The sequence below is a fragment of the Aspergillus pseudotamarii genome, assembly GCF_009193445.1.
Source record: "Aspergillus pseudotamarii strain CBS 117625 unplaced genomic scaffold BDV38scaffold_1, whole genome shotgun sequence".
NCBI lineage: Eukaryota > Fungi > Ascomycota > Eurotiomycetes > Eurotiales > Aspergillaceae > Aspergillus > Aspergillus pseudotamarii.
The window spans coordinates 1021970-1045529 of record NW_022475015.1 but is presented as its reverse complement, the minus strand read 5'-3'; the positions used below and the strand labels follow the sequence as shown (position 1 = coordinate 1045529).

Below are 23560 nucleotides of genomic sequence, written 5' to 3'. Positions count from 1 at the left end.
TACATATTCGGCCAGACGAGAGCTTGATCGAGCAAAAACTATGACGCTTACTATGTAAAGCACCAAGAGATGCGATTGCCATAGCATTGCGCACGAAAGTTCATGGGTTGTGAAATGCCTTCGAATCCTGAAATGGAAGAAGGCGGCGCAGAAATGGAAAAGGCCAAAGAATATAACCTGCACGACCAAGCCGATTTTGATCAATCTCTCACCACGTGTAAAGCTGCTTTGGAGAGTAGCAGCACCTAAGGAGTAGATTGGGTCAGTAATCAATCGTGCAAATATGGTCAATGGAGAAGATGAGATAGAAATAAGGGTTCAAACTGACCACCCTCTTGAGCAAAAAAAGAGACAATATCACCGATGAGAAACACTTTGGTAACCAACTGGGCCGAATGATGGCTAATCATTCTCCTTCAGACCACACGGTGATCCCCCCAAATACCATGTATACACTGGCTGCAAACAGCGAGGGTGCAACCAGGCTCTAGAGAATCTGCGCGATTGCGGGCGCTGACGCATAATTAGGAGCTTGGTGGGCCGAGATTGCGCGCTATAGGCAGAGAATGTCATATATCAATACTATGAAGACTTGACAAGAAGAGTGGAAGTTGAAACTCACCGTTGTGTACCCAAACACCTCAACTAGGGACTTTTAGCGCATCTTCCGTTCAGCCGTGTTCAGGCAAAGAGAACTCACACAATCCGCCTACAAGGAATGGAATAAAAAATCATGCTTGTGATCTCCATAGTTGCGCTGTATGTACTACTGTCGTCAAGGAAAATAGTACAGCAAAAGTCACGGCTCCTGCAAAAGAGGGCACATAATTGTAGAGGCCAATATATTTGGTGAAAACCACAACGGTCCAAATTCTACCTGGACGCCACTACAGTTACTCACATACGATAAAGGGCAGCAGCAGCCCCTGAGGGTATTTCAAGTACACTTAGGTCCATATGTGAGTTCCCCCTCCCCCAAACTTTGGATGCCTATGTTAGTCACTGGTATTTATCTTCCGCAGATATCCACCCCGAGGTGCTAAGTAGATCGAGAGCTGAACAGCGGACTATATAGAGTGGGAAATGCTGGAATTTACAAAATCGAACTAATGCAGGCTCGAGGAGGATCATTAACTTGGGCTTGAGCTAGTAGTGGGTACCGATAGAAGGTTAGATTAAATCTTGAATCTTGCTTCGCGTATCGTATGGTGGGGCCAATGTGTTCTTCAGCCTAACCTGGGCTTTCTTATTTACATTAAAAAACGAGGTCCTTGTGCAGGGTAGGGTACACTGCTTGAATCCTAGCTTGGAGGACTTAGGTATATAATTTATAGGATGGCGAATTAGATGCACCGAGTGGAAAAGTACGCATATTTGAAATTCAATTTGCACGAGATTGCTAAATTGGAAAGAAACAGAAAATCGTTATATCTATGTACACAATTTAATCACATCAGTGCGCCATCACGCAGAAAGTACTCGGTTCAATTATAATTTACAGTTTGGCCTTGGCCCCCTCCAACAGCTCAACACCAGCGCCGCTGATGGCGGGCTTGCCAGTCTCCACCACAGTGGTCTGGAACAGGACGGTGTTGCCCTCCTTCCACATCTCGGTCCTCAGAGTCTGACCGGGCAGCACGACGCCAGCGAAGCGAACCTTGATGTTCTTGTAGGCACCGAACTTGCTGTAGACGTGCTTGCCGGAGACACCCAGAGAGCACAGACCGTGCAGGATAGGAGTCTTGAAGCCACCGACCTTGCTGAACTCAGGGTCAATGTGAAGAGGGTTGCGGTCACCGTTAAGACGGTACAGGGCAGCTTGGTCCTCGGAGGTCTTCTCCTCGACAACAGCATCCGGCTTGCGCTGAGGAGCCTTGTAGGCCGCAGTGGCTCCCTTGGGGCGGGCCGCGGTGGGCTTGGGGGATCCGCCAAAGCCGCCACTGCCACGGATGAAAACGGTGGACTCGTTGTAGAAGAGGTCCTCACCAGTCGTAGCGTCCTTAGTGGTGAAACCGGCAACCACGAGAGCAGCGGCGCCCTTGTCGACGACGTCAATGAGCTTGGGGAAGGTCAGGGTCTTGGCCTCGGTGGGGATGGGGAATTTGCGGATCTCCATGTACTGTTCACCGTGCAACAGCATCATGGGGGAGAAGTTCTTCACAATGTCGTCCATGTTGTAAGGCACGGCGGTGTTGAACCAAGGGACCACACCGAAGGTGGGAAGAGCCTGGAAGTGCTCATTGTTCTCGTACACCAAAGGCAGGTCGGTGCGCTTGGCACCCAAGCTGAGGTTGTAGAGGATGATATCCCGGTCCACGTAGTCAAAGGCAGAACCCTCGGTGGTCGCCTGCTTGGCCTTCTCAATGTTGGCCAAGATGTCGTTGCCACCCGCGGAGGCATCACTGCGGTTGCCCATGTTGGCCATGACCTTCTCAGAACCAGCCTGGCTATCCTCGGGGTGGTCCGCACGGCCGTCGTCGAAGTTGGTGATCTTCTTCCAGTTCTTCACAACCTCCTCGGGAGTCAACTTGACGTCCACAGGGAAACCGTGACCGCCCGAACGCTGCCAGCGAGTGCTCGTGAACCAACCGCTGCCACACTCGTACAGGCCCTTGGTACCGGTTCCGGGGACAATGTCCGAGGACAAAAGAACCACGAGAGGAGCGACGTAGTCGGGCTTGAAGGCCTGAACCATCTCCTCAGGCATGATAGTACGGGTCATGTTGGTACCGGCGTTAGGAGCGATGGTGTTGACCTTGATGTTGTACTTCGCGCCCTCGATAGCGAGGGTACGGGAGAAACCGAGGATACCAAGTTTCGCCGCGGCGTAGTTGGCTTGGCCGAAGTTACCGTAGATACCGCTGGTGCTTGCGGTGTTGACGATACGACCATACTTCTGCTTGAGCATGTAAGGCCAGGCAGCCTTGGTAACCTTGTAGGTACCGCGGAGGTGGACATTGACAACGGGGTTCCACAGATCGTCGTTCATGTTGGTGAAAGCCTTGTCACGCAGGATACCGGCGTTGTTGACCAGAATATCGATACGTCCGAAAGCATCGATGGCAGTCTTGACAACGGCGTCGCCATCTTCGCAGGAAGCCTTGTTACCGACAGCCTTTCCACCCATCTTCTTGATTTCCTGCACAACGGGCTCGGGATCGACCAGGTCGTTCACGACCACAGAGGCGCCATACTTAGCAAAGAGCAGACAGTAGGCGCGTCCGAGACTATAAAAGTGTTAGAAACAGTCATTGTCAAGCCGTGTGCTGAAACACATACCCGTTACCACCACCCGTGACAAGAGCAACCTTGCCCTTGAAGTCAGGCTCCTGGCCTGAAGGGGCGCTGGGGGTCTTCAGGCCCTGCTCCAAGAGGGTCATGAAGTCAGCAGGACCAGTTGGGTACTCGGGCTGAGAGAAGTCGTTGACGTCGTTCCACTTCCTAGCGATAGCACCGGGGGTCAAGGAGTCGTCAGTCTTGAGCAGAGCACCCTTAGCACGCTCCCAACGCAGCTTGGCCGCGTGGCCACCACCGACTTCGTAGATTCCGCCAGTCTCGGTTGTGTTAGAGGGGTGCACCAAAGCGGCGACCAATGGGACAACCCATTCGGGCTTAAGCAGTTCCAGAACATCCTCGGGCATGATAGTGGCAGTCATGCGACTAGCGGCTGTTTCCAGTCAGCATCCGTCAGAATCGACCGTTGATGTTCTTTACATACCGATAGGAGCAATGACGTTGGCAATGATGTTGTACTTGGCACCCTCCTTAGCAAGGGTCTCGGTGAAACCGACCTGGCCGAGCTTCGCCGCTAATTGTGCTGTTAGCTTCTTGATCGCTGAATAGTCTCTGCTCATGGATACCCACCAGAGTAGTTGGCCTGGCCAAAGTTACCGAAAAGACCAGCAGCCGAGGCCGTGTTAATGACACGACCGTACTTCTGTTTCCGGAAGTGAGGCCATGCAGCTCTTGCGCACTTGTATGCACCATAGGTGTGAACTTTGGTGATAAGGTCCCAGTCCTGGTCCTTCATGTTCTTAAAGCTGACATCCCGGAGAATACCGGCGTTGTTAATGAGGACATCAACGCGGCCGAAGTTCTTGATGGCGGTATCAATAATAGCTTCACCGTTCTCAACGCTGTCGTAGTTGGCGACTGCCTTGCCTCCGGCAGCGCGGATCTCGTCGACGACCACATCGGCAGCCTATAGCAAAGACTCCAGGTTAGTGACTCTATCCCCAAACTTGCATTTGACTATACTTCGATTCGTACCTTTGACGACTTGCCCTCACCAGAGTGGGAACCACCCAAGTCGTTCACGACGACGTTTGCGCCCCTCGAGGCAAAGAAGGTAGCATAGGCCTTACCGAGACCACCGCCAGCTCCCGTCACAACGACGGTTTGGTTGTCAAAGCGCAGCTCAGACATCTTGTACGGGTATAATTAGAACAGAAAGGAAAGAGAAAAAAAAAAAGCAAACACAGAGAATGTAATGACGTGGTGCCTCCGCACAGGATGTTTCAATAGTCTTGAGGAGGGAGGGAGAAGAGGGGAGGAGAGGAGGATAGACAAAAAGTATTCCAAGTTCAAGAATGATTTAGGGAGGTCAGTAGTAAGTTTAAGTATGAGGGGAAAGTCTGGGGGAGAGCAGAGTTGAAGAAGCCTTTGGATCTGGGGGAGTAAGTGGACGGTCGCGGTGCTCGGCAAGGACGCTATGGCTTTGGAACCTCGGCATCTTTTTGCTTGCTTTGAAGCTCGGAGGTTCCCACACAACCAAGCGGATCTAGGCAGATGATCCCTCCTTCACATGCCGATATATCTTTCCTGGATAGGGAACCCCCGTCTTTTTGTCGAGTGATTGTGTGTTCTTTATGCATATATCGTGTGTTTTAATAAAGAGATCTCCACTCAATAGATGTGTCGTTGTACTCACTGCAGTGTACCTCTTGTCGAGTACTCCAGCATGAGAATTTCCCTTGTCTGGCTGCCGACGCTAAGACTAGTTATGCATCTGGATTATTATGTAATAGACATAACCATTACGATTAATGCACAGACTAATCCCAATCAGGTAACACATCACCTTGCTGACTCAGACATGTGATTCGACGTCATCATCACGTGTCGGTCATTAGATGATCAAATGTTCAGTAATCTGAAAGGCATGAGATTTAAATACAACCCTAAGTCCCCCCGTGACGAGATCCTATGTTCAAAATATCGTCCGCAGTTCAAAGGCCACGACAATGGCCAGACCCATGGTTAATCCATCAGGCACAATATTAGTCCTTCACCGCCCGGACATTCGAATCTCCAGAATCTCCGCTTCGGCGCACCTCCGACATGCACTTTGCTTCTAGATTAGTCCCCCATATAAATCATAAACCACCCTCCAACAAACGTAGCCATAGCAAGAGAAAATCAGACAGAGAATCAAAAACAGCACAGTAAAAAAACAAAGAGACCTATCCAAAATGCCCGAAATAATTGACGACAAATCCCAACACTGCATCCCGTTCCTCCTGGAGCGATTAAAAGCCCACCAAGAGCGATTCGGCAACGACCCGGCCAGAACCCCACCATTCTTTCTGGGGTTGAATGGCGTCCAGGGAGCCGGAAAGACGGTGTTGGTATGAATTTGATTGCGAGAAATAATAGTCTCATTCTGGTTGGAATACGTTGAGTTGGATATCTAACGGTTATGGTTCAAAACTAAAAAGGTGTCCACCCTACAATCGACTCTCCGTTCCCCGCCATACTCCCTTCCCGTTATCACGCTCTCGCTCGACGATCTCTACCTCACCCATGAGGACCAGGTCAATCTCGCCAAGTCGCACCCCTTAAACCCACTACTGCAGCATCGCGGCCAACCGGGTACCCATGATCTACCATTAGCCAAGGAGGTCTTTGAATCTCTCCGCGCGGGCCGAGCCACGGCTATTCCGCAGTATGATAAATCGGCGTTTGCGGGGCAGGGTGATCGCGTACCGGAGTCGCAATGGGAGTCCGTTAATGGTGAGGGGCAGGCGCAAATAAAGGTAGTCATTTTCGAGGGCTGGTGCGTAGGTTTCCGTGCGTTGAGTGATCAGCTCTTGCGCGAGACGTGGGATGCTGCTGTTTTGCAGAAAGAGAAGGGTGACTATGATGGACGGCTGGGACATGTGCCGTTTGAGGCTGTCAGGGCTGTCAATGATGCGCTGAAGGAATACGATCTCATCACTGAGTGAGTTTGGTTTCCTTCCTTGTTGGATGTGAAGTGGGAGGTATAAGGGCTAACGAATGACCCACTGCAGTCAGTTGGATGCTTTGATTCATATGTAAGTTTTTCCAGGTTGCGGATCTTGCCGTTGACTTCAGTATCCGTCTGTGGAATCTAACCTGAGCTGCAGTGATGCCCAGGACCTACACTTCGTCTATGACTGGCGACAGGAACAAGAAAGGACGCTCCTGGCTGCCAAAGGAACGGGCATGACCCCGGAACAGGTCACTCACTTTGTCAATGGCTGTACGCTATCCCGTGACTTTTTCCTCCATCTGCAGAACTATGTATAGAAAGAGTGTTATGCTAACTAAACCAGATTACCCTTCATATGAACTGTTCACCGAAGGCCTCCGAGCCGGTACCTTCAGACCTGTTCAACATACAACAACCTCATCTGAAGCTTCAGCAGATTGGCAGGACCGACAGCTTCATCTGATCGTCGACAAGAATCGAAAAGTCCAAGAAGTTCGCAAGATATAGGTAGGACTTCTTAGGTTCAAACCACATAGAATTGTTTATCAATGACCCTTCAATATCAACTGAATTGTGAAATCTAATCGACAGGTAATACTATCTATCATTCTACGAGTCATCGTTCAAAAGATACTTCTGCAATTCCAATTCAATCCAACACATTAGCCTAATATATTCTACCGTCTGTCTGTGCAGATTCCCAACCACATATACAATGAATATCGACAGACATGGCCTGAAAGCAGATCAACCATCTCACTGGCCACGACGATCAACATTAGATGTCGTCACACGTAGATCTAAATCTATACCAAACGCCTATTGGAAAACCAAACGCCGATGCCAACCTGAAAGAGAGTTGAGTGGAGAGTGGATAACAAAGGGATTAAGAAAGGCGATCAAGAGATAAACGCGCAAAAAAAGAAAAGCAGAGAACAGGCAGCAGGGGGAGCGATCACTTCTCCGTCCGCTCGAGATATTGCATCATAGCAGATCTTAGCCTCACATTAGCCACACCTCCCACACCGTACGCGGGTACGATCTTCCCCATGCGAGCAAAACAGCTGGGGATATAATCCCGACGAATACGCGATACCCGCTCGCGCCATCCCAATCCGCCCGGCGGTTGCCGGTTGTACAAATCCAGACCGAGCAAGTGCATCGGTGTGCTGGCGAATTGCATAAGGGCCGGACAGGAGAATTGAGCTATCGCAGCCTTCATCCCGGGTGTAGATGCAATATAATCGGGGATCGACGGCGCGATTAGCGTGGGGACGTTGAAGGAAGCGAAGATGGTGATGCTATCGCGGAGACAGAAGAGGGCATATGAGACTTTGGGTACTGTGGCAGCCCCAGATGGGTGACAGGAGGCCGGGACAGATGTCGTGCGCGCAGATGTCGAGGAGGGAGATGGTGTAGGCTTGGACTGTGCGCCAAATATCCGTGCGAACCTGGCATCCTTGTATACGCAGATTCCCATGTTCACCGTTGTCGTGGCGAGGAACTTGGCCGTTCCGGCAAATACAGAGGAGAACGGTTGGTTGCGCATAGTCGACGAGATCGTGTCAATGGCATTGGCAGTTAAATATGTCGACGTATAGAGTGTATATATAAGGAGAAACGGTGTACTGAGGAAGAAGCCCGTTGGGTGACGAATCATAGACCCGAAACATGATGTGATCGTCTGTCGGATGGGAATGCCTTTGGACGCTTTCTCGATGATCGCACTGTCAAGCGGTTGATGTCAGGCATTGGCAGCAAAGGACCAGCAAGATTGCACGCTTACCGATCGATAACAGTAATGACGGGACACGTTAAAGCTCCTGCTGTGGCAGCACTGGCGATATCCACGCCCAGTCGCGAACCTAATCGGCTGGTATTCCAAGTGGATGTTGGCCGCTCAGTGACAGCATGCATGGAAAGAGCTCCATCAGGAGAGATCGCATTTTCCGGCATAATCTTCAACAGCGCAGAATGACAGTAGACTCCAAAAATATCAAATGTATGAGTCAACGATAAACCTCAACGAAGGAATGCGACGCTAGAGACGTCATGCAAACACCAGTAGGGCAACTGTCGCGTAGGGGAAAGAAAGATCAAAACGAGAGATTAATCTAACCAAAATTACAAAACCATCCTGCCGAAGCAGAAACTAATGGGAGATCACATCTCAATTTCCGAGCGTAGGGGGAAAAGCAAGATGCTGACTCGCTGACTCTCATCGCGGACGAGAATGGACCGGCCGATAAAGGCCTACCGGGGACTCGGAAACGCTCCGGTGCCGGCCGAGCGATCCCCCGGCAATTGATTCCCCAGGACACGGATATACGGTTTATAGCGCCTACGTAGTTTTGCTGACCAAAACATTTTACCGCAGTATTGCCATGGGAACCTAGTTCAGAAAAATCACACATACGAAATAGATACTGTTTCTTTTATAAAGCATCTTTATGTATGTACTTTGTACAAAGGAAAACTGTAGAAAAAAAAATAGCAGAGGCTCCGAACGCCGCATCAATGTATCACCGAGACATGCCCACGCACTTATTTTTCCGTCATGAGAACCCAAAAAGAAAACACGCCGGTACATTATGTATACGTAAATCAGTTGGTGGTCGTGTTCGCTTGGAAATCATCCAAGGTCAGGTTGACGGCTCCAGCTTGCACCAGCTAAAGAAATGGATTAGACCCAAAAAAAATACCAACAATGGATTTACAAGTGACAAACTTACCGCCCTTGTCAGATCGTCAATCAGATCATCTGCATCCTCAATACCAACACACAGGCGGATCAGATCCTCCGGCATGGCGCGCTCCTGGCGCGTCTTCGCATCAATACTAGCATGGCTCATCCGGCAAGGCATGCTGATCAAGCTGTTCACGCAGCCGAAGCTAACGCTGATAGCCCATAGCTTGGCACTCTCAACGATACGCTCACTCACACCGACATCACCCGTCTCGAATGACAGCACAGCTCCAGCTCCACGGGCCATCGAGTGGTGAAGGTCATATTGAGGGTGCGACCGCAGCCCAGGGTACCGGACCTTGAACCCATGGGACTCGAGGAATTCGGCAATACGCTGTGCGTTCGCTTGCTGCTGATCCATCCGTACCTTGAGGGTCTTCACTCCACGCATCAATAGCCAGGAATCGAATGGGGACAATCCGCAGCCCGAGGCATTGATGGGGAAGTACAAACGCTCGCCGAGCGCCAGGTCATTGACAGCGATCACACCAGCCATGAGATCGTGGTGACCCGACAAGTACTTCGTCCCACTCTCATAGACAATGTCCGCTCCCAATTCGAGAGGGTTGAGCAACATCGGAGACATCATAGTGTTATCAACTGCCACAAGGCAGGTGGAGTTCACCTCATGTGCGGCGGTAGCGATCTGAGGGATGTCGACGATCTTAATGAGGGGGTTGGTGGGTGTTTCGAGCAGAACCATGGCTGTCTTCTCGTTCAGCACTTCCCGCACCTTATCCGGCTGGGTGGTGTCAACATGATGGACGATGATACCACCATTGGTCGACAGGTATTTAAGCAGACGGTGTGTTCCACCGTAAAGGTCATCGCCGGTCACGACTTCATCACCAGGACGAAGCAGCCGAGTGATGACATCCAATGCAGCCATGCCGGAGGAAACAACCAGAGCACGCTGAGCAGACATGACCTTTGCTAGATGACGTTCCAAGTGCGTTCTAGTCGGATTGCCGGACCGAGTATAATCATACTCTCCGCCTCCACCACCGGATGTCTGTTTGAAAGTGGCGCTCTGCAGCGATATTTGTTAGCACTATCGATACATTGATCGCTTTGTCTCAATAGCAAGGTATGTTTCAAGGTCGCGAGGACGATACCTGGTAGATGGGAACGCTGCTAGCGTTGTACTGGTCACCGCTGTCGGTATAGACGAGTTCTGTGGCAATTGCATAGCGCCTTCCGGTATGAGGACTAGATGGAGCAGGTGACGGAGGAAGATTGTGACCCTCAAGATCTACGCTTGGGAACGCCTTTTTTGCTGGATTGGTTGCTGATGATGAAGCCGCGGGCGCGGCACCGGATCCTGAAGCCGACATCGCTGCGGGGATGAGCGGAGAGAGGGGTGCAAGGACGGAGATAAGGATAGAATACTGAAGAGGCGAGAGAGGCGAATACCCCTAAGATAATAGGGTATGGGGAGAAGAAAGGTATCACCAAACGATTGTCAAATCAATGGAAGGATGAAAGGGAGAAGAAGAAAGATAATATTTATTGTTCCCCGGAAGAGTCATTCAAGAAGCGCCCCGTCCTTCATTCTATCTTACCCGACACGGTAAGGATGGCCTCCCCACTCCTGCCCGTTCATTGGCCGATCCACGTAAGTGTCGATTTCGTCATTCGCCGCCTGAGGCAGAAATACAGAGTGATTTCATTTCCTTTTTAAATTCTTTGCTTTATATTTCTATGTATGTACAGGAGCTCACCTCGAGCCCATCCAAATCCCTTTCACATGCAACTGGTGGGAGGAAAAAAAGAAAAGAAACAGAAAAAAAAGCCCAAATCGATATCACACAAACTCCTCATCCGTATGCCAGACACGGAACTGCCCTTGAAACAACTCTTCCCAACCCTACTGAGGCCTATGTCTATGTAGCGATCATCTGCATGCCTGTGGATGGACCATTATACAGCGCGAAGACAGCTGCCAGTGGCGTTACCACAAATTTATAGACATGCGATTGTCAAAACCTTATCACGCATCTACCAAGGAGGGCCAGGGAGATTCTTCCGGCAGTGCACCGCCAATGAGACAAGTCATCAACCGGGAAAGAGGCTCAGATAAATGTAGTAGCCTCTGAAAAGCAGAAAAAGACATATTATACACTTGTCATGATGAAGGGTCGTCATCGCATATACATTCCATATTCATGCTCAAGTTGACAGGTCGCCAAAGCTACCATTAATGCCGAAAAACTGGAACCTAGAAGACAGAAAATCATCAGTATGAGGAAAATCCAGTTCAGTACAACTTGACATACCAGTCTTCCACGTTCAAAGTCGTCGGTGCGGTTGGTCCACTCCGGGAGCTATTACTCCAGGTGTCATCCTGGCTAGCAGCCTCCACCCCGGTATGCAGGGCTGCTTCTAAGCCTGCCATCGGCCAGGGCTGCTGATTCTCCATTCCGAACACCTGTGGTGGCTGCTGACCTTGCATACCCATCCCGGGGGGGATATTCGAAATGATCTCCGGGCTTCCTTGTGTTCCGGGAAGACCTCGGGAGGACATCTGATGAGGCATCATATGTCGCTGATCCATGCCTTGTGTCTGTAACTGAGACGACATCTGCAATTGTGGATCGACGGCATTGTGCTGCGGGGAAGTCAGCTCAGGAAAGATGGCAGTGCCATCCGGGAACAGCTGGTCGGGCTGGAAGTTCTCCCAAAGCGAAGGCGAAAGGTTGGGTGAAGTACGCGTGACAAGGAACAGGTCGGGTGGCGTTGCAGGAAGGGAAAATTGAGCATTGAATGGAGTTGTCGGCCGCGTATTACCCCGCGAGTTGCCTGCCGGAGGACCGGTAGGAGAGCCTTGGGGAACGTTCAATCCAGGTTGTCCCATTTCCCTTGAGGGAGTCACTGCAGGTGTCTGAGGGCGCGAGCGCTCATATGAGACTGGCGGTGTGGGACCCCCATTTGGCAAACCAAGGTCCATATCGTCGAACTTCCGCTTCGGCGGATCCGGTTTTCTTGGGGGCTGATGTTGGGCCGTGTTGTCGTGTCGTACCCTTTGGTGCCTTTTTCCTGCAGCTTTCTGGAGACGCTCCTCCAGAGCTTTATTCCCCAGAATGGATTCGAACAGGGTACGGACCATCTTGGCCACAAGCCAGACTTTGGAGACATCTTTCAGAGCCTGCATACATATATTGATTCTCTCCTGGCAGGTTGCCACAACCGTTGGCACAGATGACCGCATTTGGTAAACGTGCATGATCAGAGCCGAGAACAAGCTATACACACTGCGACACCGTGAGTACTTTGTGTATCAAAAGGGCACACTACCAAACTTACATGAAGGCTGGTGTATATCGGATCTCTTGATGCGTCTGCAAGTTTTCCATGATAGAAGTTATCATTCCAGCAGCCTGAAAGGCGATCGTGCGCGAGGGGTAAGCCATCTCTTCTACGCGGTAACTATTTGGAGCAGATGAAGCTGGTGGCATGTGCGCCCTATGCAAAAGACAAAGTGTAGTGCTGTTACCTGCGTTAGTCTGGTGTATAGCGTACCGGGGAGTTGTAAGACTTACTAATAGTTCGCATGAAGCAAGGCGGCCCAGAAATGATGATTCTGTCGTTGCCAACACACCTCTTTGGGGCAATTCTGCAGCCAGTCTGCCAACGCCATATCCGAGTGTGTCAGGTCCATAGCATTCATGCGTCTCGACTTCGAAGCCACAGAGTACTGCTGCGCAAGCACCAATCCCATGATCTCGCAGAGCTTCACATATTGCAGGAAGAACTGCACATGCACGGGGTCCGGCGGGTACTCGGCGGCTATATCAATCTCGTCCTCAATGAAATCGTCCTCGGTTAACATTCCAACATCCGAGTCGTCTGTATTGATCCCGATTGGGCGCCCCAAGGCCACTGCTACGGATCGGTCTCTCGTGAATAGAGTCCACCAGATTCGCTTCCACAGTCTTTTATCCGGCTTGCTCAGTTGGGATGATTCCACGCTGTGAAGGTTAGATGGTTGTCGATCATGTTTCAGGTGAGGCGGACAACATACCTTCGGTGCATCCCTGACCCTTGTGCTACAACCATAGCCACTCTCGTCCAGTAGAAGACGTTTTTGGTAACGTCCTCCGGGCCCTCCCAGTACCAGCCCAGGAGTACCAACGCCTGAACAATCGTGACACGGTCATCTTCATAATTAGCGTCGTAGAGTGCTTTGGCCCGCTTGTAGAATGTCATGGCTGCGGGGGTTGTCGAGCCATTGGCATCCATCAACTGGGGGTTCGTACAGACCCTAGACCCAGCGAGCAGTATAGACTGAAGGAGCAGTAGGGACGGCGGATTCTTGGGGTCACGGTAATGCCGCATGAAACGGCTGCGATTCACAATGGGTACTACGGGGGCGACCCATTTAAAGTAGGCATCGACGAGTTCATCACAAAGAGGTTTTGGCGGCAAAAGGAAAGCACCACGCTGATGAAGTATATCCAGTTCCAGATTATCCAGATCTGCCAACCTAGCACGAGAGCCTCGAACATTGGGCGGGAGGGGATAGTGTACGACGTCCGTCGTTCCATGGCGGTCCTGCACCAGGAGCGAAAGATTCGAGGACTCGCCGAGGTAAGCGACCCGGCCAGCTTCTTTAATCGGGGCACGCGCAAACTTTGGTTTCATAAATTGGGCATAGGCTCCATTTTGGGTGGCTTGCTGAGCGGCCTGCGAGTCTGTGAGTGATGTAACAGGCATACCGTCGACGGCCATTCGATTACTGGAATAACCGAAGGCATCCTTGCCGTCCGTCGTCGCCGGCTCGTCCTTGGGTGTTTCTTTCTGGGGATTATCTTCGCTGCTATTCATTTCCATGCCGAATCAGTGGATGTTGGGGTCAAGTCGGTAGCGAATTTGATATACGCGGTGTTTGGGAACATACCCGGAGCTCTCCTTAGCTTTTGTTTGGTTCTTCTTGCGTTTCGGCGTGGGGATCTTGCACTCGATCGAAAAAGCTACACAGTTGGTGCATGGCACACCTAGACTGGCAGCATCGCAGCGTACCTGTGGGTAAATGACGCGATTAGCGATCTCCTATGCTGCAGAGACCTAGCAGGGCGGGCGGGTAACACCGGAAGAAAAGGGAACCAAAAAAAGGAAGATGTTCAGTCCCGACAGGGGGGGGGACTTACTTTTCGAGCATGGCATGTCTTCACGAGATAAGAAGAAAAAGACGTTAGCAAACAATATGTTCAAATAAAGCCATTATCGTGGTTGCGTTCTGCTCCCATCACCAGGATTGCCTGATGGATAGATAGCATGATAGGGGGGCCGCAAGCAAAGCTGCGATGTGCCGAGGTGCCGAGGCTTTCACAGGTCGCGTCGAGACCTCATAAGAACACAGAGACATACCTCACAAGCACGCGACGCACGTTGTCTATCGAAACAGCGATTAGATAAATCTGATTAGCATCCATTTGTACTCCTTTAAAATCTCAACCGTTCCCATCCACCCAGGGACCTTCCCAACTTCAAATTTAGTGGTCTGCGACCATCCCCTCGTGCACTGCAGCCCCGCGACAGCGCAGAAACCCACACTTGGTAAACCACCCCCAGGGCAAAGGAAATCTCATCACACACACACACACCTTCTGAAACTCATGTGTCCGGTTGGGCCCGCTCGCACTGTAATACCTGAAGTTCCCGTTGAGCCCGTGGCGCTCGGGGCCGGGCTTGGTCTGGAAGTAGAATCTGTGTGGTTTTCTCCGGTTGTGCTCATGGCCAAAAAGTATCCATGCAGAGAAAACGCGACCGAAAGACGTTCGGAGCGACGAGGGCGATAATATAGGGATTGGGTATATAGCCAAGGTTATAGGAAATAAAAATCATGTAATAAATCCAGAATTGGAAAAGTAAGAGAAAAAAAAAAAAGAAGAAAATTACAAGGAACCGAAAGATGTGCCTTGACCACTCTTGTTGTCCCCTTCTTGTCCTTTTCTCAACGCTTTTTCTTCTTGCTCAGCTGTTACTGGGGGAGGGGGGTGTAAGTAAAAGCACTAAGGAAATTCACGGGTCGAAGGTCGCCGCCACCCGAATAATGGGTGCGATGCGATCGAGTGAAAAGGGTAAGGTAGGGAAAATGGAGAGGGCACGGGAGACCGAGAATCAATCAAGGAGGGTGGGAATATGTGGACAGAGAATTTCCCGGGAAAAGGTGAAAGGGGTTGTCAGGAACCTAGAAATTCTATAGAGAAGATTGTAGTTGTAATGGGACTGGCGAATTAACTGATTCGGGAGGGGGGAGAGAGAGAAAGAGAGAGAGAGAGAGGGCAAACAGCCAAAAAGAGTCAGGTCAGGTTCCAAAAATGCAGGATGGAGAACAAAGCTGGAGGGCGCGCCGCGCGAGAGAGAGTGAGAGTATACTCCGTTCTAGATGGTGGCAGAAGAACACGAGCGGGGAGTGGCAATAATACCATCAGCAGTCTGAACGGTGGACTTGAGGCGGATCATCCATCCCGGAAATAGATGATGTGGAGAAGGGTGATTAGTATTGCTTCGTTTCCAGTTGCTCGACGGGTAAACTACTGCTGCACTACAGTCTTGATGGTTGGCAAATCTCTCGGTAGCGCCGGAGAACTAACCTAAGGAACCAGAAACGACCAGGGTCCATGTCTGGAATTCTGGGTTGTGTCCGTAGATACTAAGTTACGTAGTTACCTCCTAGAGTTTACCATAGTAGAGTGACACACGGTACAGTATCTCTTAACTGTCTTCTGCGGTTCCTCAAAACCTTACTCTATGAAGCAGGTAGTAAGTAGTACTCGTACTAGTACCTAGGTACTGTAAGTGTATGATACCCAAGAGCTAAGGCATGGAAGCTACGGGTGTTCTGTACCCAAAGCACAAGGCCACACACTCCCACGCTCGGTATTGTAAAGTAATACACCGGACGCCCTGGATGTAACCCAACCCTACTAACAAGATCCTGGTCCTTAAGGTACTCACTCAATATCCAACCAGTGAATGAATCTCTGCTGCACGTGCCTTATTCTTCTACATCCTGCGCATTTTAAACTTCTTTCTCTGTGTCTCTCAGTGAATGAATCTGCCAACTTTAAAAGCCATCTGGATAGGTCTGACTAAATGCAAGGGGAAAAGCTGACCGGAGCTTTAAGCTTCTTTGATGTATTTTTCAACTCCACACGGGTTTATATTTTAGGTAATTTGAATCCACAGAGACTCCGCCACTATGCCACTATCATCAAGTTATGCGTAGGACTAACATCAAGGACTAACGCATAAGATTGTAGTTACAGTTCATTACATAAATTACATAAAACCAGTAGCAATCGCCAACAACAATGAAACAATCACCTGAAACGATATACATACAATTCAACATTAGGTAGGCAATGTGAAAGAATAGCAATGAGGCATCATGGACGTGAGGATCACAATCAATATTTAGGCAACGACCCCACCAAACCTCCAGGTCAAAAACAGCGGACTTAAGATCCGCACGACATTCAGATCAGGTGGACTCTTAAACGGCAATTGGAATTGGTCTAGTTTTTGGGGTACAGGGTGACCCAAGGTCCAGCCCAATCCCAAGCGCGCGGTAAGTTCGGCGGTCTATCGACTAAAGGTCCATCACCTCTCACCACTTACCCCTGATGGTTAGTCTCAGAAATCGACAATGGGAATGTCCGTTAAAACGCTTGACTCGTGCTAATCTAACCGATTGCCCGTGATCGGGATTCTCTGATCCCCGTTGCCCGAATACTCATGTCTAAATATATAGAGTAATGCTTCGATAGATAACATATATTTTGTTTTACCGTAGTTCCTCCCACAATTCCGGATACTAGTACACTAGTGATGTATATATAATTGCGTACATATGTACATATATATATATATATATAGAGTACTATATGCCGATAGGAAGTACACATGACCAGAATATGCATCATCATCCCCTGCTCGGATCCGACGACAACGCTGTTCCTGCGTATCACCGGACCGGGGATTAAAGTAACATGAACTGCATGGATGGATGCACTAGAGGCAGTGTTACTAGGTGAGGTGCCGGGGTCGGCTTCTGCGATTGACGATACGAATACGCAATCCAATATACTATGTAAACCACGAACGTTTGATCATGCGATATAGAACGTTCAATATCCATCAGCATGTCGAATCAGATAATCTAAAGCAAGATCCTTTCCCCAGAACGCGCACCTCTCATCCTCCGATATCCAACCGCTTATTGCCACCCACCTATCACCAGGCGCCTTTTCCCACACCCTCGCAGTCCATTCCCAAGACGGGATAGGATCCTCCTCCCTCCGCACAGACGTGGACCGCACTCCATACCGAAAGTCCTCAAACGGTGGTATGAGAACCCGAGCAAAGCCTCATTCGCCGTTCCTGACAGGGAGCACGATTGGCACGCTGGAATCCAGGCGGTTGGCTCCCCGCAATCTCGCTTCGGGATCTATTCAAACCTTAAGGCTTTTGGGAAGGGTGGTTTCGGAGAGTTTGGCGGGAGCTGGGGACTCTGCACTGATGACTGACAGGTACGAGCGCTAGCGGTTAGTCACGTTAGTGGTCGAGGCGCTGACACCTTTCCTTCAGATTTGAATTGCGTCATGTTTTGGCTTGTGATGCCTCGGCTAATTGAGATCGGCATTCCGTTTCATTACTTACAATGCATGCTTATCAGACCGCGCGCAATGGCGTTCGATGCAGATGGATCGCAGTCAAAAGTCGGATCGTTGAATAATGTATTAAGGTAATAATAAAAGGTAAGAAATCTATCTATAGGAGAATTATACAGAATATCTGCTATGAACGGGCATCCGGGTCCGCCTTGGCGGTGATCCCCACGCGTGTGGTATCCTCCCCGGATTTATCAGAATCTGGAGAATGCCCACACGCCACGGACCCATTGACAGCTTTCGCAACTGCGGATCCGACGGTGCCGGGGTGTCCAAAGTCCACTCCACTGATGAATAATTCACTTAAAAACTCCAGGACTGCCACGAAGGTGCACAAGAAACTGGCAATGCAGAAGTGACTAATCGTCGTGCCAATCTCCAGCCAGGATCCTTCGTCACGGACCATGTAGAAGAAGTTTAAGGTCATCACATCGGAGATGGACATCACAACCATAAACAGAGCACTAGGGGCCACCTCCAGTCTGCGGTTGAGGATGCCCAGGTTGGCGCTGATGATCGCAAAGGGGATCAGAAGCTTCAAGATCAACAACGCGCCCTGAGAAAAGGGGTTAAAGATCGGGATAAGTCGGTACACACTGTCCAGCGAGAAGGACGATACAGATGCGATATTTCCGGTGCTGAAAAATCCCGACTGAAGGAGGAAAAAGAAGAAGAGCGCCACGCGTGCATCGGAGACGCTTAGCGTCCGGTATCGGTAGGGTTGGCCTTCGACTACCACAGTGTTTCCTGTACTTGGTTTCTTCGCGGATATAGAGCCATTTGCCACACCATGATGCCGCTCCCTAGCTGGGGCTGCAGTATGAACGTATATGGCCTGCTCCAGCCGGATCCATGCCAGTAGAGTCATGCAGAAGACAAAGTAGAATAAGCCTTCGTATGAGATGGTAAGGATAATGAATATCGGAGAAAAGGTAAGGAAGATAACCATTAATCGGTGCAGGTAGTGACTGTTGGGATACAGACGGTGGAGAAACGGCAGCAGGAGCGACGAAACTATATTTATTTTGTATCAGTATTAACATGTCTTTTGGCATCCGTTCAGGGATTGGGTGACTAATCAAAATAGCCTGAGAGATGGAAAAGAGGAGACCGCACTCACCCAAGATAGACCACCCAAGTACCTGGTTTCCAAGAGGAAGGCCCTTCTTGGCCTGAAGAGATGCTGCGCTTGACCTGGTCACGATCAAGGCCAGGAGAATCATACCAACCTAGACAGATTTAGCCACATCATCATAAAATGAAAGGTCCGAGAAGTTGTGGTTCACACATGCGGGGAATCTAATGTGATTGGCATTGACGAGGGATTCCATACCTGTGCACCCATAATAGTTCGCGAGCCGCAGCTAGAGACAGCTGAGTTTTGATTGGAAGAGGGCTTCTGTCCCAAGATAGAGCGTTCAAAGATAAGATATAGTAGGCCCGTCAAGAACATCAATAGGGAACCACAGGAACTGCGCGAAAAGAAAGTCAGGTAAGTATATGGTTGAACAGAGGTGCACTATAACACTGGGGGTCATCTCCTACATCATCATCATGTCCTCAACTTTGTTGGCAGGCAGGAGGGTAAACATGCTCATGAGGAAACAGCCGAGTGCCCATGATGCAGAAAGCAGCTTATGCCCTCTAAGGAACTTTATACCGTAGGTAAACGGCCAAAAGGCCCCCAAGATAAAGCAAACAGTGAAGACTTCTCGGTGAAAGTAGGATTGTACCTGTAGGTGTAACTGTCAGCCGTAAACTAATGAGTGAGGGGTAGCGAAACGCACCAATGCCTCCAATACACCAACATATAGCAACAACTGTATGGCGAATGCAAAGTATCCGCTTACAGAATGGACATGACCCAAGAGTATCTCACGACCAGCAAGCAAGGCTTTTCGCCGTGCGAAGACTTCTTCCCAAAAAAAGACGGGAAATAGCGCATAGAAGTAATACCGCCATGAAGAGCCCTGATATAGCAAGATTGAGAAGAGCGCAACGAGGACAGATGAAAAGAACATGATACTGAACGTGGTGCGGTTCGACTCGGATTTCCCGTGCAAGACATGCAGATGAATTACTGTCGTCAGAGCGTACGCAATCCAGCCCAAATACCCTAAGGAGACGATAGTTCTCAAGAAGAGCCAATCGTAGGTTTGAAGGTACCGCAGGCCCTCCAACGCTGTGACTAAGAGCTCAGAGCTCAGTTGAATTGAGGCATCATAAGACTGGTTCGAAATTAGGGTCTTGATCCTTTCAAGACGCGCCTGCACGGATGTCTCGCCGCTATCCGCAAGAGGCTCAAACGGCGTATACCGTAACAATGCGTCCCGCTTTTGCTCTTCCTTGACACGATACATTTCAAGAACTCCCTGCGCGTTCGCAAGCGCAGCCAACGCCTTATCTTTAGGACTGGTATCTAAATACCCGAGGGGCAATTGTCCAACGGAATTGGTGGGAAAGTCAAGTCCAACTAAATAGGCCATGAGGGCAGCGACGTCTGCCTGCGCAACATCATTTCGGTGAACGCTATCAAGGCCCCAGTCTGCTGAAACTCCATCTTCATGTCCTGATATGGTTCCCTCGTGTGTGTACCTGGGACTTGCAACACCAGATCCCCAAACAACTAGCGGAGTTCTAGTATTGTCAGGATGACCGTCACCATGGCTTCCCCAATCGCTCATACCATGATCCGCGGTGAATACAAATGACGTCTTGCCATCGCCGTAGAAACTCTCCACAAGTTGCGTTATTTCCTGCACACCCTTATCCACTAGCTTGATGTTGCGCAGGTATTCCTTCGAATAGGGACGGTAGGAATGGCCAGTAGTATCTAGACCAAGAAGGTGCAAGAAAAAGACCAGTTTATCTTCTCGCAATTTCGCATCTAACTCCGGGTTTTTCTTTGCTGATGCGAAGAGCTCCTTAACCTTATCAAAAACCCAGATGTCAAGCTTGGTGGCATCAGCCGAGAAGTCTTCCGCTTCTTCTCCGTATGTGTCTGCGTCAATCCTTCCCGGAACGGCGCCCTCCTTGAACATTGGAAGAATATCCGGGCTTCCCCAGCTCCATGTATGCCGGCTTCTATTGAAGACGCTATCGAAGTCTACTGGATTGAGTTTCCAACCCGTCGTCACTGCCGAAACATCCTCATACAACCCCGCGATAAGCGCAACATGGCCGGGTCTCGATTCGGTGGGAACTCGGGTGTGGGAGATGCCGAATGTTCCGTAAGAGAGAGCGCGAGATCGAATAAAGGGTGCAAGGTAGATCGGTTCTTCGTTTTCGAGATCTGCAGGTGCATCTGGGTCAGGTAATGCTTGAAACGCCTTATCGGCGCGCAAGCCGTCCGCCACAAATAGGACCAGACGTTTGGCCGGTGCTGCACCACTGACGCCTCTCTCCACGCCGAATGATCTCATGCCACTAACAATCGGACTGACAAAGTATATGTCAAAGATGGAATAGGCGTACATTAGGTGGAAGACCACCGCGAGGGTGAGAAACCCAACGCGGCCGACACGCGCCATGGTTTCTTTTGCTAGCCCCGTATCAATTGATAAATAAAAGTTGTGGGAGAATACCGGCTAATCAGACGATTGAGTAGGAAAAAAAAAAGCCGGGAAGGACAACAAGTGAAGCAATGGGGAGCTGACAAGCTGACAGCAGCCTCAAAGTGATCTTCCGATGAAAGATGGCACTTTTCCGCGTCCCTGACACCATGAGGAACTTGGGGATACCCGCAGCCAATCGGAGGTCTTCAATACAGCACGGCAGCGGGCTACGGTAGACGGCACCAACGGGTTCCGCAATTGCCCCTGATATATACTACTATAGTACTCTGTACTGGGCGTACCAAACTTCTACATGTCCACCGAGGTTTCCATTATCTCATACCCGTATATGTTTGTAAATGAATACGTAAAGTCGACCATCCAAATTAACACTTAACTCCTTATCCAGATACCTTTCCCAAGGACGATGCGCCGTTACACTGCCCTTACTCCTACCATGCGAAACGGAGCAAGGACTGAACCCATTATCAAAGCAAAATGATTGCACGAGTAAAACCAATTCCACAGGGAGTGTGTTTGGGAGCGGAGGAACGGTAAAAGGTTATCAGTTACCAGTGCTCGTCCGCCGTTTTGTGAGAGCGTCAATAACTCTGGTGTAGAATTTCGACGCTTGCTGACGGACGAAAGTGATATCCACCGTTAAGTATTCAGGAAGGATATCGATCAATTCGCGATCTCGATTCTCATCCAAGAGCGGAACATACTGAAACTCTGCGTTCTCAAAATTGGCTGACGAAACGTGCGGCACGGCCAATTTAAAGTGTAGCGCTGTCTCTGTATTAGATTATTTCTGGTGCAGTTGGAGATATAGATACTCACTTCCGTTAATACCCGTTTGGATACAATCATACAGATTGTCGGAGTCTCCCTTCTTCACATCACGAATAATCAAACCAGTGAGATCAGTGTAAAGATCCTCCTTGAGCTGTGCAAACTGAGCTGCTTGCGCGGCTTCAGCACTTGCTGCGGCATTAGCACGGTTGTTACCGCCCTTGATGGCACTTCCAGGGACCTTGGCGGCAGCACTCTCTAGACTCGCTGCTGTATTCCGGGCAGCTGCAAGCTTCGTCTGTAAAGCTTTGACCTCGGTTTGAGCTGAAGAGAGCTGACTGGTGGCGTCTTGAACTTGCGATTTCATTTGAGCAATTTCTGCATCTCGCTCCTGTAATTGTTTTTGTAGTGTCCGGCTCTGCTGACCAAGTGCTTTTTGCGCCTCCAGTTCTGCCTTCAGGCCAGCAACCAAGTTGTTCGAAGCTAGGAAAGTGAGCATATTACTTATTACGCCGGGGAAGCAGGGATCCACAAACCATTCGTCATTGCTTCGCATTGTTTCCGTAATTTTTCCATATTGGCATTTGCTTCTACCACGCCTATCTCTTTGAGGGTTCGGTAGCGACTCTCCAAAGTATCGTACTTTTTAGTGAGTTCTCCGATCTTGCGCCTTAACTCCGGCTCCGCGTTAGGTTTCTGTGGCGAACTTTGCAGAGGACGTTGAGTAGATTGTCGACGCTTAGCTGGTGACATGGAGATAGGGCGAGATTCCACAGGTTCCTCCTGCAGAAAGGTCTCCTCAACGACACCGGGCGCGGCTTTTTCACCTTCTGACACCTCCTCTTCCGGCTCAAACTGAGGATCAGCTTTCCGCCGTTTTTTGGTGGATTGTTCAGCCTCATCATTGCCCTTTACCGGTGACTTATATTGTCGCGTACTCCTCGGGGTATATTGAAATTCGCCATCTGTTTTGACTTGCTTCTCAGCAGTTGCCTTGCGTCGTCCGCGGGTGGTTGTAGGCTTGGCAGATTTTGCAGACCTAGTCGACCTAGTAGCAGGTTGCGATGCGACCAGCTCATCGTTAGATGCAGGCGCGCTTTCCGGAACATGAGGACCAGCGACTTCCTCCCCTTCCTCTGGTTCCTTCTGCTCTTCTAACTCTTGGTTAACAGATTGCAGTGAGCCTCTGCTACCCTTTGGTCTCCCCCTTCTTGTGCCCCTTTTAGGTGCAGCCTCCGGCGCTTTGGATGGCGCAGCTGTGGTATCATTTTTTGACTGGATTGATGGTTTGAGCTCTGCCGACTTCGAGCGAGGCCGCCCTCTCTGCTTCTTCGTAGGGCGCTCATCGTCGCGTGGTTCCTGGGCCTGCGTCGCGTCCTCATTGTCGGACTCTGTTAGATTCGAAAGCTTGGCCGCGGCCTTTCTTTTCGGTGGCATTGCAAGAAGGTATATTTATATATTTTTATACAGAACAGTAGAAAGAAAAAAGCGCTGCGCAACACTCGTACTGTACACAACGATTAGCACGACAACAAAACTTGGACGAATGATCACTGCGCGC

General features: G+C 50.0%; 6 protein-coding genes across 6 annotated transcripts; 1 reads left to right on the top strand and 5 right to left on the bottom strand.

Annotated features, from left to right (window-relative positions):
- Positions 1-1340: 1340 nt before the first annotated feature.
- On the bottom strand, positions 1341-4567 carry mfp (putative peroxisomal multifunctional beta-oxidation protein (MFP)). Its single transcript, XM_032063285.1, has 5 exons — positions 4270-4567; positions 3865-4201; positions 3719-3808; positions 3280-3667; positions 1341-3227 (listed from the first exon to the last, which is right to left on the bottom strand). The coding sequence occupies exons 1-5, from the start codon at positions 4423-4425 to the stop codon at positions 1496-1498; spliced, it is 2703 nt and encodes a 900-aa protein (XP_031919953.1). The 5' UTR covers positions 4426-4567; the 3' UTR covers positions 1341-1495.
- Positions 4568-5367: 800 nt separating this feature from the next.
- On the top strand, positions 5368-6843 carry BDV38DRAFT_3977 (TDA10 family protein). The gene is made up of 5 exons (XM_032063280.1): positions 5368-5627; positions 5718-6220; positions 6291-6314; positions 6387-6502; positions 6576-6843. The coding sequence occupies exons 1-5, from the start codon at positions 5472-5474 to the stop codon at positions 6737-6739; spliced, it is 963 nt and encodes a 320-aa protein (XP_031919952.1). The 5' UTR covers positions 5368-5471; the 3' UTR covers positions 6740-6843.
- A 344-nt stretch (positions 6844-7187) lies between these two features.
- Positions 7188-10312, bottom strand: BDV38DRAFT_267002 (cystathionine beta-lyase STR3; the record flags this gene model as incomplete). The annotated part of the gene is made up of 4 exons (XM_032056510.1): positions 7188-7959; positions 8019-8191; positions 8965-10008; positions 10094-10312. The coding sequence occupies 4 exons, from the start codon at positions 10310-10312 to the stop codon at positions 7188-7190; spliced, it is 2208 nt and encodes a 735-aa protein (XP_031919951.1).
- A 184-nt stretch (positions 10313-10496) lies between these two features.
- farA (CeGAL family transcription factor) lies at positions 10497-14712 on the bottom strand (the record flags this gene model as incomplete). The annotated part of the gene is made up of 8 exons (XM_032061320.1): positions 10497-11196; positions 11255-12229; positions 12282-12464; positions 12518-12946; positions 13000-13794; positions 13876-13997; positions 14346-14370; positions 14582-14712. 8 exons carry the CDS (start codon positions 14710-14712, stop codon positions 11148-11150), a joined length of 2709 nt encoding a protein of 902 aa, XP_031919950.1. The 3' UTR covers positions 10497-11147.
- Positions 14713-17780: 3068 nt separating this feature from the next.
- Positions 17781-21183, bottom strand: BDV38DRAFT_267000 (mannose-ethanolamine phosphotransferase MCD4; the record flags this gene model as incomplete). The annotated part of the gene is made up of 5 exons (XM_032056509.1): positions 17781-18667; positions 18774-18882; positions 18987-19125; positions 19199-19386; positions 19441-21183. 5 exons carry the CDS (start codon positions 21181-21183, stop codon positions 17781-17783), a joined length of 3066 nt encoding a protein of 1021 aa, XP_031919949.1.
- A 1108-nt stretch (positions 21184-22291) lies between these two features.
- Positions 22292-23532, bottom strand: BDV38DRAFT_3796 (putative chromosome segregation protein (Pcs1)). Its single transcript, XM_032063257.1, has one exon. It carries the CDS (start codon positions 23434-23436, stop codon positions 22507-22509), a length of 930 nt encoding a protein of 309 aa, XP_031919948.1. The 5' UTR covers positions 23437-23532; the 3' UTR covers positions 22292-22506.
- Positions 23533-23560: the final 28 nt, after the last annotated feature.